Below are 18963 nucleotides of genomic sequence, written 5' to 3' on the forward strand. Positions count from 1 at the left end.
TGCAGGTCATAGACTTATTTTTGACAGACACATGTAGGTTGTGGCGCAGTGGCCTAGTGCGTTGGTGGTTCAAACCCCACGGCAGTCAGCATGTCGTTGTGTCCCTGGGCAAGACACTTCACCCCAAATTACTGCTGTGGGGATTGCCCACAGTATTGAGTATGTAAGTTGCTTTGGATAAAAGCGTCTAACAAGTGACATGTCTTTCTGAGCATACTGAGGTCAGACTGGTCTTTTTTTGATAAATATGTTACTTTATAACTTGATAGTAAAAAAAAAAATGGTTCAAAGGCAAATATGCAAAGGAAAAATAGCTAAGATTTAGGAATGTAGACTTTATATATATATATTTAAAACAAAGTTAAAATCGTTAAAAATGAGCTGAAGAGAAAGTGCCTTTCTTTAGCTTGGCTTTCTTAAACTTGGGAAGCTAAACTGTGTCAAAGCGCTTACAAGCAAGTACAACAAAAATAATGAAGATGAATGATGTGATGTGCATTAATGTTTTTCTGGGTGGATACAAGTCAGTGTGGCCTTGTTGATGAGGCCGGTAGCAGAGGGGAAGAAACATAACTTTATGATGGGTTAAAGTTGCATTAATGACAAATTCTGAATGGCAACAGAGCAGAGAAACCACCAGATGGCAGCAACATACAAACCAAACTTTCGTAATATCAAAAACGTTCTGTCATCATCTTTAATAATAATAGAAATGACAGAAGAGTTATCTGTGGGCTACTTGTATTAAAATACAGACATATATTGTCAGAAAATACTGTTCAATGGTTCTATGGAAAAGTCAAATTAGAGACAGACAGACAGACAGACAGACAGACAGACAGGCAGGCAGACAGACAGACAGACAGACAGAGACACAGAAAGACAGACAGGCAGACAGAGGGACAGGCAGGCAGACAGACAGACAGACAGACAGACAGACAGACAGACAGACAGACAGACAGACAGACAGACAGACAGACAGACAGACAGATATATAGATAGATAGATACTTTATTTATCCCAATTTAAGAAATTATTTTGTCACAGTATGACATGTAGAGGAAACTTCTGTGTAGATAATTATTTCCATAACATGACAGACAGACAGACAGACAGACAGACAGATATATAGATAGATAGATACTTTATTTATCCCAATTTAGGAAATTATTTTGTCACAGTATAATTTTGACAGTCAATCTACAGGCATTACAAAATTACTTAAATACAAAAAAATAGAGTTAAATACAGATAAAATGAAGATAAACACGACACATTTAAAATGTAAAAACAATATACATATTCTTGCTAAAACAATACCTATATTCTGAACATGATAAAATATACAGAATAAATGAGAATACTTTGTAATAAACAAATCTACTGACCATATCGATGTTACAAAAAAGGAAGTCTTTGTTCCGTTTCAGCTGATTCGCCATAAACACAAATAAATGTTATAAAATATAAAAACGTCCATGTTTGATATCCTCCAAAGGGAGCGTGCTTTAAAGTCTCGATAGGAGCAGCTGAGGATACTGGGATATTTTTAGGATGACGATGAGGAGGATGAGGATGACGGGAAGGAGGAGCTCTGACGTCATATGTCCATGTTTTTTTTTGTAGCTCCGCAGTGCTGCTGTGTGAGCCGACAAAACCTCTGGAAGCTGCAGGAAGCTTTTTATACTTTTTTACACTTCTCCATTCTTTTTCTTCTTCTTCTTCCTCTTCTTCTTCTTCTTTCCTCCTGTCTTTATCGCCTTCTCTTTGTCTCCATGCGGGTGTTTCTCCAGCTCCAACCCAAACAGCGGGCCTTCCTGTAGCCGCCGCCCCGGCCTCCCTCTCCCTCCGGCCGGCGGAGCCTCCCAGCTGAGCCCCGCTGAGGTGGCCTGGTTCCCGGGGAGAGATGCTGTAGAGCAGCCGGTGGAGGAGATGCTTCTACCGGACTGAAGAGTAGCAGAAAGCAGCAAAGATGTCCGGCAGCAGGATGCCTCTGACCCCGGTGAGCGAGAGAGAAACCGAACAGGTAAGTGTGCTTCCACCCTGATTATTGATTATTGATGGGAGTTTTGAATCATTCATGCAGTGTCTTTACTTATATCAAGATTCAAAGGCTTTATTGTCATATGCACAGTAGCCACGGTGTAGATAGGGCAATGACAAACCTAAGTCCTAAGCTCCTCCAACAATGCAACAGTATAGGACATTGTCGTGCCACAACATAACAAATAAAACACTTTTTAAAATGACACACTGGTGCAGGTAGAATGCAGGAATAAGTGAAGTCTAGTGCCTTGCTCTAGAGACTAAAGGAATTTGATTATTGATTGAGTTTTAAATTATTCATGCAGTCTTTACTCATCGAGATTCAAAAGCTTTATTGTCATATACACAGTAGCTACAGTGTAGATGGCTATGAACAACTTAAGTCCCAAGCTCCTCCAACAATGCAACATAATACAAGACATAAAGCACATTGACAAATAAAAATGACATACTGGTGCAGGAATAAGTGAACTATACACATGTAAAGTCTATTGCTGTGCTCTAAAGGAATTTGATTATTGATTGAGTTTTAAATTAGTCATGCAGTGTCTTATTTATCAGCCTATTATTGGTGGTTTTACAATTTTGTTGTTATTATTTTTTGACAGTTTAAACAGAGGTCACCTGTTGGGATCATCCTGATTGATCCACAGTGTTTCAGCAGATCAATAATATAAAGATTTGAAGGCTTTATTGTTATATGCACAATAGCTAAAGCATAGTTGTTGGCAATAATAATCTTCCCAGACTCCAATAAAGTAAACTTTGACTATCAGTCCAACATAGAATATATATATATATATAAAATAAATCCAGAAAATGTTCCATATGACTTACAGGTAAAATGCAGGAATAAGTCAAATATATACAAGTTTGAGTGCCTTGCTCAAAGGGATGTTGGTAGCAGGGGTGTGACAACCTCATACTGTTAAATATCTTCATGCTGATGTTGACCACAGTGACACGTTTCTTGTCTTAGCAGTAACTGGAGATGGATGTCAAACGGGTCAGAGCACTTAAATTAACAACACCCATTTGTGAGAAACTCTGTGGCCTCAAAACTACATTAGAATGTGTTGTGCTCTACCCACACAGTTCCTTAAAGGGATAGTTTGGACTTTTTGGGGTTAATTATCCAGAGTTATTGTTGTACCTTTAGTAGATGGGATCCTTAAAGTGTAATATTGGCACGTCCCAGTTTGGAGAAACATGGAGATAGGAGTACCAGCACAGAAGGATGTTTTATTATATTATATAGGATGACAAAATGTATTGTAGCAACCTACAACTATCGATTTATGTGTAGTTTATCTTGTACATGTTCACCTATTGACTGTGCCACCAAACAGCCTTATGCTACAGCAGGGTGTCCGCGGGGTCTTAAAAAGTAAAGTTGATAAATCAATTTAGCGAAAATTAAACAACATTTTCCAAGGTTTTACATTTTGTAGCTTGTTTTCAATAAGTATATAAATGGTCCAGAGAGGTTGTATTCTACAGTGTGCCTGAATGTAATCATTGCGTAGGTGTGTAGTGTGATTCTGTGTAGTTTATTTATGGCATCCCGTTGGATGTGACGTCATCTGAACAGGACATCGCACGCTCACTGCTTGATAGCACGCGAAGGCCCGTTTACGCCGGTTGTTGAACAACATCGTTATGGGGAAATGCAAGTCTGCGTCCAAATGGTTGGAAGATAAGGAGGAAGGACAATCAATACTGTATATAGTCAATGTGAGGTAAAGTGTGTCGTCAATGTAACCGGTTAAAACTCCAAGTGGCGATGAGGTCTTAAAATGTATGGAAAGGGTCTTAAAAAAGGTTTTACATTTGACTTCAGGATTCCTGCATGTACTTTTTTTTAAAACAACCAGAATCCATTGACAAAAACAATCATTTGACTTTGCAGAACACAGGAGTTGCTGGTTTACTTTTTCTCCCAGTTGGTTCGTTTGTTGTGTTTTTGTGTGACTTTGGTGTTTTTTTAATGGTTAGTTTGGATTCACCAAAGTCACACGATTAAAAAAACAATACAGGCAGCGTTAAATCACAAATCCTTTGTCATGCGAGGTCAAATGTACAGTTTTGTCAATGGAGTCTGGTAGCTTTGAAGAAAGTGTAGTTATCAGCTTAAGAGCCCCCCCCCCCCAGAAAGTTATGTTGAAAGAAAAAGGGACAAGGCAAGATAGAGCGTTATTCTATCTACATAAAGATATATGTAAATATTATACTTCTGTATTGTTTGTGGTTAGCTTTTGCAACAAAGGTACAATGCTTGTGGTACTCCAGAAGATAAGATACTCAGTTTAAAATAACAAAGATGATGCTGCAGAACCAAAGATATTTTCTTTTTTTATGCCACACATTCTTCCTTCTACATTACCCACAATGCAACTCTTCCCCTGGCAGTTATAGATTCAGGTGTGTTAAGCTAGACACGGCTAGCACAGCCTGCAGCCTCTGGTCTGGTTCATACATTTAAAAAGTTATAAGAATGATTTCTTGTAACAGTATTTCTACACGGTTTGCATTTCTACTTTTACTGAAACAATAGTACTTTTTCCACTAGTTTCAGGTGCAATAAGTTGAGTTGATACAGCTTCATGTTTTATTGTGGAGTCATGTAGCAGGATGCTAACAGCTGCTGTGAAATAGAAGATATATTAGCTTTGATTATTTAGTTCTACAGCCACTATTGTGTACTAAAGAGGCTGTTTGTACTTTAATGTTGTGGATAACGCCCATGTGGAAACATTATACAGTCTATGGTGGAAACACATGATGGAACAAGCTGTTAGCTGTGTTGTTGTGGACAGAAGTAGCTTCTACTTCTATGTTTTCTCTCTCGTGTCATCTGTCAAACACTGAGAACTGTGTGATGTTTTTAACCCTTATGTTAGCAGAGTCTTCGGGTCTGATGGACCTTGAAGGAATTCTGGGTAAACGCAGCTTCCTTATTGTCATGCTAATGCTGGAATGCTAGCAGTGATCTGTTCTCAGGCTCCTGGTGCACATCCTCATCACTCTGTCTTAATGTTTCTCCATCTCAGGAATTATTTATTGGTATGTAAGTATTAATGGGGAGGAGTGAGATAAGTATACTGCTTTATTTATTGATTCATCAGCTCACTATCTCTTGATAAATCCATTTGGTTTTAAAGCATTTGAAAAACTCTCAACATTTAGTTTCCTATAAACCAAGCTGAGGTCTTTGTGAGTTTGTTTTGTTCAACACAAATACATCAGATTATTGTGCATTTACACCAACAGTCAGTAAGCTGTAATATTAAGGTGGTTCCTTTGTTCCTTCAATTAAAGCTAAAGTAAAAACGATATTACTAAGGCGCCTAATGTATTATTGACACTTTGTAAATAGTTGTTGCCCTAATAGAAAAGTAACTGAATAGCTCCATTCAGTCGATGTCCACACAGTGTTGCATGGCAGGGGAAAACCATGTTGGATTTTAATTTTTTTCAGTCGTGGAAAAGCGACCCTCGATCATTATTGATCCACAATGGAATTTTTGCTTTTATCATTTAGTGTTTCTTGGGTTTTTGAGCACTTTGCAGTCCATTCAATGGTTAGAACAATGAGGTTTGAACTGTCATTTATGAATGTTAGGTTGTAATGTTTGTAAAGAGGACTTTCTACATGAAAAACACATTCAAACATATATTATTCGTCTCAGACGTCAGAATCTTTCATATCACGAAAGTGTTAATCTTGAAAAATAATTTTGCAGGTACATTTTCTAACTAATAACATTGTGTTATCATTTGAACAGTAGAAACAGAAGTAGACGTTTTCGGCTGCTGCTTTTAGTATAACAACATTATAAATATGACTTTCTTTTACTTTATCACTCACAGTATAACAGAGTATTGTCCTGCTGTCCGCCTGGTCATGTCTTTGTTTCTTTGTTTCCTCTGATCTGTTCCCCTTCACTTCAGTCAGACTCTCGGTAGCTACAGCTGGCTCCTACTGTCTGTTTACTATTGATTGTTCCCAGAATACACTGCTGCAGGATGTGATATCTGCAGCTCTGGGATGTTTTTTAGACTTCTAGAAGTCACTTTTAAAATCCTCAAGTGGGACAGGACAGCTTTATAGTCACTTATACCGGTGGTGCGTTCAAGATCTATTGAGAAGTGGGAAATGTTGTCACACATTTGAACTGGTACGCCCTGGAAGTAGGGTTGTCTGCTATGACTGGATATAATGTGCAAGGGTTGAAATGTGTCCACTGGTTCTTTTGTATAATGTTTTTACTGTGGTAGGTTATTCTCGCGTGATCTTGTGATTCCCGCGTGATCTCACCGTCACAATCTCATTTATCTAGCTGTCTCGCAAAGTTACCTTAATGGGCAAAGATGCAGGAGGGGATAGAAGTTCTAAAATCAGGACAAGGCAGAAGTTTTGTTAAATGACAACCAGACATTTGCACAGTTTTTGTCATGTTTTTAAATGAAAAGTGGGCAAAACCTGCAGGAAAAGTCAAAACATTTAAGTGATGTTGTGTTGACTGAAGTCAGGCTTGTATGTATTCACACCTGTTATTATAAACTATTTAGAGATCAAGTACCGTATTGTGATACAGTTTCAGTTACAGTTTCCTTGATATCATATTACATATACTGGGTTGTAAAATACATTTGTCTTACCCTACTGCTACGTTAGCCATTAGCTAGTAGTGCTACAAAGCTAACATTTTCAGACTTGTACTGTCAAAGGGGGTCAACTCGGTTTCGATGTCATTCAGCTCCGATTTCCTGACTTCCTAGCTTAAATGACTCAAGATAATCTGCCCCCTCTCCCCTTCCTTGGTGGTTGTGACCTTTGACCCCGGTCAGTGTGTCACGTGCAGGTCCACCACACGGAGAGTTTCAGGCTCTTCTCCACACACACACACACACACACACACACACAGAGATCCTCCTCACAGATCAATCACTGTGAAATCAGCTGCTGGAGGCTTTCATTGTCTCCATGGCAACAGGTAGGCTTACTATGGGATTCCCCAAATGTGGGAGTAGAACCCCCCCCCCTCCACATGAAGCCACACAGGGACTGAAATCCAGCTAACGAGTCCAAACTAGTGTCTGAACTCTGACCTGTGTGTGTGGCGTTTGTTGTGTGTCCTCTTGACTTATCCTAGTTAGCACAGCGGCTAACCAATGCAACATTTAGTCTTGAGGGGTCTGTTTTAAGGCATAATATTTACATTTTCCATATAAAAGGCCTAAAAACGACTAGAGATATGTTATTTATTTTGTTGAGTTGTTATCAATATGTTTCCCTGAATTTTCAAACCTGGAGAAATACTTATTTCAACCAAGCTAACGGTCCGTTTCACCTACCATGTGTCCATGCTTCAGCAGGATGACAGCTAGAAGATGTCAATTTGAAAACTTTTTTTTTCATTTTAAGATTTTTTTTTACAATAAGCTTTTTAGATCTGTGTGGTTTTAAAAAACAAAAACAAGACTTTTACACTTTTTGGAGCCTTTTCAGACAAACAGTAAACAGCAAACAACACAATTAACAAGCAACATCAGTACAGTACAATGCAACATCATTGTTGCCTGCATGTGATGTAGAGTTTTAAAAGGCCCTATTATTCTTTATGGGGTTTTCCCTTTCCTGTAGTGGGTCATATTAGGTGTATGTGTATGTTAATGGACTTGAAGGTAAACAGTGCCAGCCAGCTAACCAATCAGAGCAGACTGGGCTCTGGTTTCAGACAGAGGGTGAAAAGAGGTGCTGCAGCACAGAAAGTATGAGTAAAATAAAGAGTCACAGTAGAGGCACTACATCCAAATATGAACCTGAAAGTGAGCATAATAGAGCCCCATTTAAGAAAGTTAATTCCTGTGTTCTGTGAAAACAAATGATCAAGGTTAATAGAATTGGTGTTCCCAATAGCAGATGATGACGGTATGTCTACAATCATTCTCATTTTGAGATATATTGTAAGTCTGGTAGTTCTTAACATTTTTGAGATGGAAAATGCATCTGCCCCAACCTATCCGTCTAAGTTTTATTTAGAGTACTATTTCTTACTTCTGCAAAAGAACTGGGAGGTTTAGGTTTCACTTTATGTCTCTGAGGCGTTTCTCTCTTCCCTTCTCTTTACTCTCTAGATCACTTTGGCAAATAAAAGAAAGACAAATATATTTTCTAATAACAGTATCTATCTTGTTTTTGTATTTCCCTTTTGAAAATTACAAAAAAACAAACTGTCTCTGCTTTCATTCATTAACAACAGAGCAACAAATGAAAGGCAGACTTCTCATTCTGTAAACTGATACGTAAATAAAAACAAGTTCCTGTTTTAAACTGATGGTCTGTTCTTTACCAGAAGGAAGTGTAAGAAAACTGAAAAGTAACTAAATCTGTCAGACAAATGTTGTGGAGAATAAAGTACAACATGTTTCCTTTGAGCTATAGTTGTTCAAAGGCTTTATTGTCATATACAGTGTCCTTAAGAAATGACATCTTAATCACAGGCTCCTCCAACAACGCAACATACATATATATATATATGAACATAACAAATAATGCAGGGAATGTTGCAAGAGAAGTTAAATATATGCAGAAGGGTTTTGACATTTGTCTGTGCCCTCATACCAAAATGCAGATTTTGAAGGAATGCCAAAAAAAACTATATTTCTGTTCGCCAAAAACTGTATAATCACCAAAATTAAAAATATGAAAACCATGTCAAAGAGAGCGTCAGACGGCATAGAGAGCTTTGTTTTTACGTAGAACCGACATCGCGTTGTTGTTTACGTCCTAGGCGCCATCTTGTATACGGGCGTCATGTTCAATCCACTCCACTTTATTTGTATCGCACATAATAAAAACATGGTTTACCAAAGTGCTTCACACATTATAATAAAATATAATATTACAATAATAGATAAAAGGCACACATAAGAAAAGATAAAAGGCACACATAATAATTAATACAAGGTACATAAAATCTATGGACAGACAATTATTTCACACACACATACGGGTATTGGGCCAGAGGGCGACATCGTACTTTCCGGTATCCGCCATTTTACGCGAGGTGCAAGCAGGCCGAGGGTTTAGCCGTAACACCGTCTAGGTGTTGCTAAGCTTCCTGTACTGAATATCATAGTCTATTGCCTTAATCAATATCTAGTCACTCTAAAATACCACATATATGCAATGGCATGATAATATTATTGTGACAAGTGGGGTATTCACCTGGAGGTGGAGTGCACCAGCTGGGCGTAAGCTGGGCGTAACTCTACGTCCGACGTAGAACCGAAGGTTAAGACCAAACTAAAGTTATGACTAGTGCACCACTTAGACTTGAGCCTGTATGTGTTTGCGCCCGGGTGTAACTTTTACGCCTAGTATGGAGCAGGCGTAAATCGGAAAAACAGGCAAGAAGGATATTAACGATGGCAGGGCGTCTTGTTTACATGTTTAACAATGAAAGGGCATTAAGAATAGTCTCAATTTCTCCTTCTCCAGCTCAATTTTTTCGTGTTCCGCTCTCAATGTGACGGTCTCCACCTCCACACGAACGATTTCTTTCTCCGTCAGTTCCCGCTGTAGCTCTGACAAATCCCTCTTTCCTCTTTCGGGGTGTGGCCATTTGGGATTCCCCTTGAGTCATCGCTGACGCTGTGGGTGTGGGAATTCCCTCTTTCTCTGCGGTCCTCTGAGTCTGTAAAAATGGTAAAATGGCGTTGCTTGGCAACAATTACTGTTTTGCGTGTATTCACGTGGACGCGCATCTTAAGACCAGGCGCAGCTACGTCCGAGACTAGTCAGGCTTGGTGCACTCGGTGTAAATTCGAATCACTACGTCGGACGTAGCTAAGCCCGACATTAGAGTTAAGCCCTACTTTTTTACGCCCAGCTGGTGCACTCCACTCCTGGTGTTTCCAGAAATTAGACTAGATGCAGCCAAAATCGACGAAGGCCACTTTCGAGGGTCGTTTTTCCATACATCTGCAGGCAGTCTGTAAGGGCAATCGGACAACCCACACAGCTCTAGTTTACGCTGGTAACGACCTAGAGCACACCCCTCAAGTCCAGAGATGTAATCTGAAGACATGCAGCGATTTCTTCGGTCGTTAATTCAGAAAAAAAAACCTAGTGCGCTCTGCCTGGATACGTTAGCTAGCTGTTTATATTTGCACCTCCAGGATATTTGCACCTCCAGGAAAATGGCGTATTTATATATATATATATGGCGCGCGTTGCATTTTGGGTAGCTCGTGACGTCACTGTGTGTGAAAGAATAAAAGCATAAAAATCGATAAAACAGCTCAGACTGACTCGAAAGCGAGGGAAAATAGGTGGGTCTTCAGGCGGGACTTAAAAGTTTGGAGGGTGAGCGACAATTTGACAGGGGGGGGGGGGCAGGCCGTTCCAGAGCCTGGGGGCTACCGCTGAGAACGCTCCCCTGGTCTTTTGTTTTGTTTTAGGGACTACTAGCAGCAGCTGATCAGCCGACCTCAAAGCCCTTGAGGGGGTGTACACCTTTAGGAGGTCGGAGATGTACTGAGGGGCCAGCCTATTTAAAAACAAACAATAACATCTTAAAATCAACTCTAAAATGGACAGGAAGCCAGTGGAGGGAAGCCAGAATTGGTGTGATGCAATAATTGATATATCTTATATTCAAGATGAGCGCCACAGAATTGCCCTCATACTATATTCTTCTAGAAAAACCCCTTTGCAGGTAATATAGAATAAAATGAGCTAAAAATAGAATGTCAAATGAAGGGCCGTACAGTTAAAGGTGGGGTAGGTAATTTTGGAGAAACCAGCTCGAGATCGCTAGAATTTGAAAATACACAGCCAGAAGAAATCTGCTACTTCCTTACAGAGCCCCTCCTCTAACACACACGAAAGTGCACATGACCAATGAGGGCACGAGATAAGTTTGTGCCCAGCTGGAAGGCTGACAGGCAGGTAGGCCATCCAGTTATTTTAGCCGGGCCGGCTCAGATGATTGGTCGTGCTTTTTACAGCGCTACAGCTTCCACAGATGACATTTTGTTATGGATTTTTTGTCAAAGCACTTCAGATATTCATGGCTATCGGGATGTTAAGAGCATTCCATGGAATATAACAAAAAGTGTATCTCGAGCCGGTTTCTCAAACTTACCTACCCCACCTTTAAGCGTGTACTGTAATGTAGCATACAACAATAATATTGAAGTAAAAACTAGTACCTGAAAGTTGAGTACAGTCCTTGAGTAAATGTACTCATTACATCACTGCCTGCTAACTAACCCTGTGAGTAAGATGGCTTTCTGACGTCAACACCAGATCTTCCCTAAACCAAATCATTCAGTGTGTCGCAGTAGATGTGTGTGTCTTAGTGTGTAGCAGTAGATGTGTGTGTCTCAGTGTGTAGCAGTAGAGGTGTGTGTCTCAGTGTGTAGCAGTAGAGGTGTGTGTCTCAGTGTGTAGCAGTAGATGTGTGTGTCTCAGTGTGTAGCAGTAGAGGTGTGTGTCTCAGTGTGTAGCAGTAGAGGTGTGTGTCTCAGTGTGTATATGTGTGTGTCTCAGTGTGTAGCAGTAGAGGTGTGTGTCTCAGTGTGTAGCAGTAGAAGTGTGTGTCTCAGTGTGTAGCAGTAGATGTGTGTGTCTCAGTGTGTAGCAGTAGATGTGTGTGTCTCAGTGTGTAGCAGTAGAGGTGTGTGTCTCAGTGTGTAGCAGTAGAGGTGTGTGTCTCAGTGTGTATATGTGTGTGTCTCAGTGTGTAGCAGTAGAGGTGTGTGTCTCAGTGTGTATATGTGTGTGTCTCAGTGTGTAGCATTAGAGGTGTGTGTCTCAGTGTGTAGCAGTAGAGGTGTGTGTCTCAGTGTGTATATGTGTGTGTCTCAGTGTGTAGCAGTAGAGGTGTGTGTCTCAGTGTGTAGCAGTAGAGGTGTGTATCTCAGTGTGTAGCAGTAGAAGTGTGTGTCTCAGTGTGTAGCAGTAGAGGTGTGTGTCTCAGTGTGTATATGTGTGTGTCTCAGTATGTAGCATTAGAGGTGTGTGTCTCAGTGTGTAGCAGTAGAGGTGTGTGTCTCTGTGTAGCAGTAGATGTGTGTGTCTCAGTGTGTAGCGTGTGTGTCTCAGTGTAGCAGTAGAGGTGTGTGTCTCAGTATGTAGCAGTAGAGGTGTGTGTCTCTGTGTAGCAGTAGAGGTGTGTGTCTCAGTGTGTAGCAGTATATGTGTGTGTCTCAGTGTGTAGCATTAGAGGTGTGTGTCTCTGTGTAGCAGTAGAGGTGTGTGTCTCAGTGTGTAGCAGTAGAGGTGTGTGTCTCAGTGTGTAGCAGTAGAGGTGTGTGTCTCTGTGTAGCAGTAGAGGTGTGTGTCTCAGTATGTAGCAGTAGAGGTGTGTGTCTCTGTGTAGCAGTAGAGGTGTGTGTCTCAGTGTGTAGCAGTATATGTGTGTGTCTCAGTGTGTAGCAGTAGAGGTGTGTGTCTCAGTGTGTAGCAGTAGAGGTGTGTGTCTCAGTGTGTAGCAGTAGAGGTGTGTGTCTCAGTGTGTAGCAGTAGAGGTGTGTGTCTCTGTGTAGCAGTAGAGGTGTGTGTCTGTGTGTAACAGTAGATGTGTGTGTCTCAGTGTGTAGCAGTAGAGGTGTGTGTCTCAGTGTGTAGCAGTAGAGGTGTGTGTCTCAGTATGTAGCAGTATAGGTGTGTGTCCTCAGTGTGTAGCAGTAGAGGTGTGTGTCTCAGTGTGTAGCAGTATATGTGTGTGTCCTGTGTGTAACAGTAGATGGTGTGTCTCAGTGTGTAGCAGTAAGAGGTGTGTGTCTCAGTGTGTAGCAGTAGAGGTGTGTGTCTCAGTATGTAGCAGTAGAGGTGTGTGTCTCAGTGGTGTAGCAGTATAGGTGTGTGTCTCAGTGTGTAGCAGTAGAGGTGTGTGTCTCAGTGTGTAGCAGTATATGTGTGTGTCTTTGTGTAGCAGTAGAGGTGTGTGTCTCAGTATGTAGCAGTAGAGGTGTGTGTCTCAGTGTGTAGCAGTATAGGGGTGTGTGTCTCAGTGTGTAGCAGTAGAGGTGTGTAATATGTGTGTGTCTCAGTGTGTAGCAGTAGAGGTGTGTGTCTCAGTGTGTAGCAGTAGAGGTGTGTGTCCTCAGTGTGTAGCAGCAGATGTGTGTGTCTCAGTGGTGTAGCAGTAGAGGTGTGTGTCCTCTGTGTAGCAGTAGATGTGTGTGTCTCAGTGTGTAGCAGTAGAGGTGTGTGTCTCAGTAATGTAGCAGTAGAGGTGGTGTGTCTCAGTGTGTAGCAGTATATGTGTGTGTCTTTGTGTAAGCAGTAGAGGTGTGTGTCTCAGTGTGTAGCAGTAATAGGTGGTGTGGTCTCAGTGTGTAGCAGTAGATGTGTGTGTGTCTCAGTGTGTAGCAGTAGAGGTGTGTGTCTCAGTGTGTAAGCAGTAGAGGTGTGTGGTCTCAGTGTGTAGCAGTAGAGGTGTGTGTCCTCAGTGTGTAGCAGTAGAGGTGTGTGTCTCAGTGTGTAGCAGTATATGTGTGTGTCTCAGTGTGTAGCAGCAGATGTGTGTGTCTCAGTGTGTAGCAGTAGAGGTGTGTGTAGATGTGTGTAGCAGTAGATGTGTGTGTGTCTCAGTGTGTAGCAGTAGAGGTGTGTGTCTCTGTGTAGCAGTAGAGGTGTGTGTCTCAGTGTGTAGCAGTATATGTGTGTGTCTCAGTGTGTAGCAGCAGATGTGTGTGTCTCAGTGTGTAGCAGTAGAGGTGTGTGTAGATGTGTGTCTCAGTGTGTAGCAGTAGATGTGTGTGTAGCAGTAGAGGTGTGTGTCTCTCAGTGTGTAGCAGTAGAGGTGTGTGTCTCTCAGTGTGTAGCAGTAGAGGTGTGTGTCTCAGTGTGTAGCAGTAGATGTGTGTGTCTCAGTGTGTAGCAGTATATGTGTGTGTAGAGGTGTGTAGCAGTAGATGTGTGTGTCTCAGTGTGTAGCAGTATATGTGTGTGTAGAGGTGTGTGTAGCAGCAGAGGTGTGTGTCTCAGTGTGTAGCAGTAGATGTGTGTGTCTCAGTGTGTAGCAGTAGATGTGTGTGTATCAGTGTGTAGCAGTAGAGGTGTGTGTCTCAGTGTGTAGCAGTAGATGTGCGTGTCTCAGTGTGTAGCAGCAGAGGTGTGTGTATCAGTGTGTAGCAGTAGATGTGTGTGTCTCAGTGTGTAGCAGTAGGTGTGTGTCTCAGTGTGTAGCAGTAGATGTGTGTGTCTCAGTGTGTAGCAGTATATGTGTGTGTCTCAGTGTGTAGCAGTAGATGTGTGTGTCTCAGTGCGTAGATGTGTGTGTCTCAGTGTGTAGCAGTAGATGTGTGTGTCTCAGTGTGTAGCAGTAGATGTGTGTGTCTCAGTGTGTAGCAGTAGGTGTGTGTCTCAGTGCGTAGATGTGTGTGTCTCAGTGCGTAGATGTGTGTGTCTCAGTGTGTAGCAGTAGATGTGTGTGTCTCAGTGTGTAGCAGTAGATGTGTGTGTCTCAGTGTGTAGCAGTAGAGGTGTGTGTCTCAGTGTGTAGCAGTAGATGTGTGTGTCTCAGTGTGTAGCAGTAGAGGTGTGTGTGTAGCAGTAGAGGTGTGTGTCTCAGTGTGTAGCATTAGAGGTGTGTGTCTCAGTGTGTAGATGTGTGTGTCTCAGTGTGTAGATGTGTGTGTCTCAGTGTGTAGCAGCAGAGGTGTGTCTCAGTGTGTAGCAGTAGATGTGTGTCTCAGTGTGTAGCAAGTAAGGGTGTGGTGTCTCAGTGTGTACCAGTAGAGGTTGTGTGTCTCAGTGTGTAGCAGTAGATGTGTGTCTCAGTGTGTAGCAGTAGAGGTGTGTGTCTCAGTGTGTAGCAGTAGAGGTGTGTGTCTCAGTGTGTAGCAGTAGATGTGTGTCTCAGTGTGTAGCAGTAGAGGTGTGTCTCAGTAGATGTGTGTCTCAGTGTGTAGCAGTAGAGGTGTGTGTCTCAGTGTGTAGCAGTAGAGGTGTGTGTCTCAGTGTGTAGCAGTAGATGTGTGTCTCAGTGTGTAGCAGTAGAGGTGTGTGTCTCCTGCAGCTGGTTCAGACGCTGTCCGACTGGTTTCCATCAGATCCAGTTCCTCTGACAGCCGCCGGCCTGCAGCAGATATTACTGTTCACCCATCGTCCTGCACTCAGACCCTGGTTTGGTTCACACACTCTGGGAAATGATGAATTGCTGCTTTAACACTTCAGTTTGTGCGCAGATGACATATAATATGTTAACGAGGGATCTTTGGAGGTGATAGAAGGAGGATTGTGTTACCTTTATTGTGTTAGCTATGCTAACTGGTTGCTAGCTGTAGCTTCGTTTTTCAACCAAACAAAAGAGAAAGTAATTAATATGCAGCTTGTCAAACTTCTCCTTTTGAGCAAATCTTATTAGTTCAGTTTTTGTTTGTTCTCTTTGGTCACAGAGAAACCCTAAAGACACATGTTCTCCTATCAGTGTCACTTTGACCAGGTTGGTCTTCATGTAACAGGTACAACTACATTTTAAAAGACATATCATGCACATATTCAGGTTCATATCAGTATGTAGTGTCTCTACTGTGACATGTCTCCATGCTCTAATGTTCAAAAAGCTCTTTATTTCTCTCACTGCCTGTGCTGCAGCACCTCTTTTCACCCTCTGTCTGAAACCAGAGCCCAGTCTGCCCTGATTGGTTAGCTGGCCGGCTCTGTTGTGATTGGTCAATGGCTTAGAGATATCCCGCCCCTTAGCCTATCACATACAATGTGTTGGAGCTCTATCCTATAGAAGTGCGAGTGTGGAGGGAAATTTGGGAATTTAGCCTTTGCAGACCATTTACATGCACACAAACCTATAAACACACTACACTTCTTTAAAGTGACTGCAGACTTGGTTGTTCTGTCAGCCATTTCCAGAAGTTTGTCTTTCTCAGATTGTGGTTTGCAAGGCACTGTAGGCAAGGGATCCTGTTTCACACCTGGTATTTAAACCAGAAGACATGTTAGTTGATATTAACCCAATTAACACAAGTCAAGGGGTCTCCTGTGCTTCTAAGGGTCAGAGATGTGTTGTTTTTTGTGTTTAGGAACGGTTTCTAAACTCAGCAACGTCTCTCTTTTCACAACCTCTGTTAAGGTTTGCTGATATAGTTGTTTTGCAAGGTGGTAAATGGCTATATCATACAAACATACGGATTGTGGTCGTCTTTTAACCAGAAGGTTATGAGTTTGATCCCAGCCTGTGCAGTCAACATGTCGATGGGCAAGATACTGAACCTTGAGTTGCTCCCGATGGCCAATGGTGTGTGAGTGTGTGTGAATGTTAGTTCCTAGAGCAAGCTACACTGCTCTGTATGAATGGGTGAATGACTCGTAGTAAGGCAAGGCAAGGCAAGTTTATTTATATAGCACCTTTCAACACAAGGCAATTCAAAGTGCTTTACAAAAAATGAAAGACATTAAGAAAATGGCATTTAAAATCAGTCATTAAAAAGAAAAGATATAAATAAACAATAAAAGAAAAAGTACATGGATAAAAGTTACAGTGCAGTCTAAGATATGAATAGTTCAATTAAAAGCAGCGACAAAAAGAAAAGTCTTCAGCCTGGATTTAAAAGTAGTCAGAGTTGCAGCGGACCTGCAGGTTTCTGGGAGTTTGTTCCAGATATTTGGAGCATAATAACTGAACACTGCTTTACCATGTTTAGTTCTGACTCTGGGGACAGAAAGCTGACCAGTCCCTGAAGACCTGAGTGATCTGGATGGTTCATAATTTAGCAGGAGGTCAGAAATGTATTTTGGGCCTAAACCATTCAGTGCTTTATAAACCAGCAGCAGTATTTAGAAATCTATTCTTTGACACACAGGAAGCCAGTGTAAAGACTTCAGAACAGGAGTGATGTGATCCACTTTCTTAGTGTTAGTGAGGACTCGAGCAGCGGCGTTCTGAATCAGCTGCAGCTTTCTAATAGATTTTTTAGTGAGACCTGTGAAGACACCATTGCAGTAGTCGAGTCTACTGAAGATAAAAGCATGGACAAGTCTTTCCAAATCCTGCTGTGACATTAGTCTTTTAATCCTAGATATATTCTTTAGGTGATAGTAGGCTGATTTTAGTAATTGCATGCCTCTGGGGCGCAGAGGCATGCCAGGGGGGGCGCGAGAGACTAGGAGTAACAATTGTTATAAAAAAAAAAAGATTTAAAAAAAAATCATAATTTGAAAAATTATTGATTCGAAAATAATGTGATGCAGTACAGTACTATTACGTCTGTGTTTCATTAAAGCTCAGCTCTGTGTGTGTGTGGAACGAGCCATTTTGTGTGCGAGAGAGAGAGAGAGAGCGCACCGGTACCGGAGATCGTTGTTGTTAGCTTCTGGTGCTAGCGAGCTACGCTAACCCATATAAGGAGTTTTTTCAACAACAAAGTGGAGGAGAGTCCTCTCCTGTCAGACTGAGAGACTCAGTGAACTAAAGGACTCAGTTATCTCAGTGGGTCTCAAACGTTTTGGTCACCATTAATGTAAACAATTATTTCCGAGATTATTATAGTTTAAAAAAAATAAGAGAATAAATGAAAAACAGCTATGAAATACTATATGACAGTAAAACAAGAATAACGTTTAAAAGGGGAGTGTCAGTGATTTGTAAAATATCTATAAAGAAATAGAAAATCTGTTTCCAGTTCTGTTTCATATGGGTGTTGAGAGAGGTATCTAGATCTCTTCATTTTGCTCTCAAAGTGCACCAGATTGATGCTTTTAACTTCAAGATTGAAACAAATATCTTCCCGGGGGAGCTTGCCCCCGGACCCCCCTATGTGAGGTCCACACACACACCACCTATAAAAATAGCACTTTACCCCTGCGTATGGGGGTATGTGCCGTGAGCTGATTATCGAGCCTTCACACTGTGTATTTGTGTGGGGAGTGTTGCAGTAGAACATTTAACTGTAGCGACCGGTACATTAATGGGAAACCCTAAATGTTTGAGCACCCTCTATGAAACGTCCAGCTACCCCACAGCACCCCCAAAATAAATCTCTGGCGCCGCCACTGAGCCTGACTATTTGTGTTGGGGGGGCCCGACTTTTTTTTTTCTCCAAAGGGGGGGCCTGACAGAAAAAGTTTGAGAACCACTGGTTTAATTGGAGAAGGTTCTGACACATCCAGTCATTGATTTGTTCAATGCACTTACTCAGTGTTTGAATTGGAGCATAGTCTCCTGGTGAAATTGTTACGTACATTTGTGTGTCATCTGCATAGCTATGGTAACTTATTTTGTTGTTTTTCATTATCTGAGCCAGTGGTAGCATGTAGATGTTAAAGAGAAGAGGCCCCAAGATGGAGCCTTGAGGAACCCCACATGTCATATTTGTCAACTCAGATGTGTATTTACCTATAGAAACATAGTTGTTTCTGTCCTTTAAGTAGGATTCAAACCAATTTAGAACTGTTTCGAAAGTCCCACCCAGTTTTTCCAGTCGGTCTAGTAATATGCTGTGGTCAACAGTGTCAAACGCAGCACTGAGATCTAATAATACTAACACTGAAGTTCTGCCACTGTCTGTGTTTAAGTGGATGTCATTGAAGACCTTTACAAGAGCAGTCTCAGTGCTGTGGTTTGGACGAAAGCCTGACTGGAACACATCAAAACAGTTATTTAAATGCAAGAAATTACTCAACTGTTGAAAAACAACTTTTTCAATGATTTTACCTAGAAATGGCAGGTTTGATATGGGCCTGTAATTGTTTCATTACTGAAGTAGTATGTAAAGCGCTTTGAGGGGTTGAAAAGACTGGATAAAGTGCTTTATAAGTACAGTCCATTTACCATTCACCATAGAGGTCAAAGTACGCTTCCCTGTGGAACTCCTATTCTGCATTTGGGCGAGTGTGGTGCGTTAACATCCTGTCTTGTCACAGCAGACCTGTTTTTTTTT

The 18963-nt window shown here is 41.5% G+C and overlaps 1 protein-coding gene across 3 annotated transcripts in view; it reads left to right on the forward strand.

The window, feature by feature from the left end:
* The first annotated feature begins 1606 nt into the window (after nt 1–1606).
* The window catches only part of LOC117553432 (serine/threonine-protein kinase MARK1-like), a 39632-nt gene continuing 22275 nt past the window's right edge, over nt 1607–18963 (forward strand). For 2 of the 3 annotated variants that reach the window (XM_034227350.1, XM_034227347.1), the window contains exon 1: nt 1607–2026. In XM_034227350.1, the coding sequence (XP_034083241.1) occupies nt 1973–2026 (54 nt within the window). In that variant the 5' untranslated portion in view covers nt 1607–1972. The remainder of the gene's footprint in view (nt 2027–18963) is intronic. The other variant, XM_034227349.1, reaches the window with a different exon arrangement.

Source organism: Gymnodraco acuticeps, unplaced genomic scaffold (assembly GCF_902827175.1).
Source record: "Gymnodraco acuticeps unplaced genomic scaffold, fGymAcu1.1, whole genome shotgun sequence".
Lineage (NCBI taxonomy): Eukaryota > Metazoa > Chordata > Actinopteri > Perciformes > Bathydraconidae > Gymnodraco > Gymnodraco acuticeps.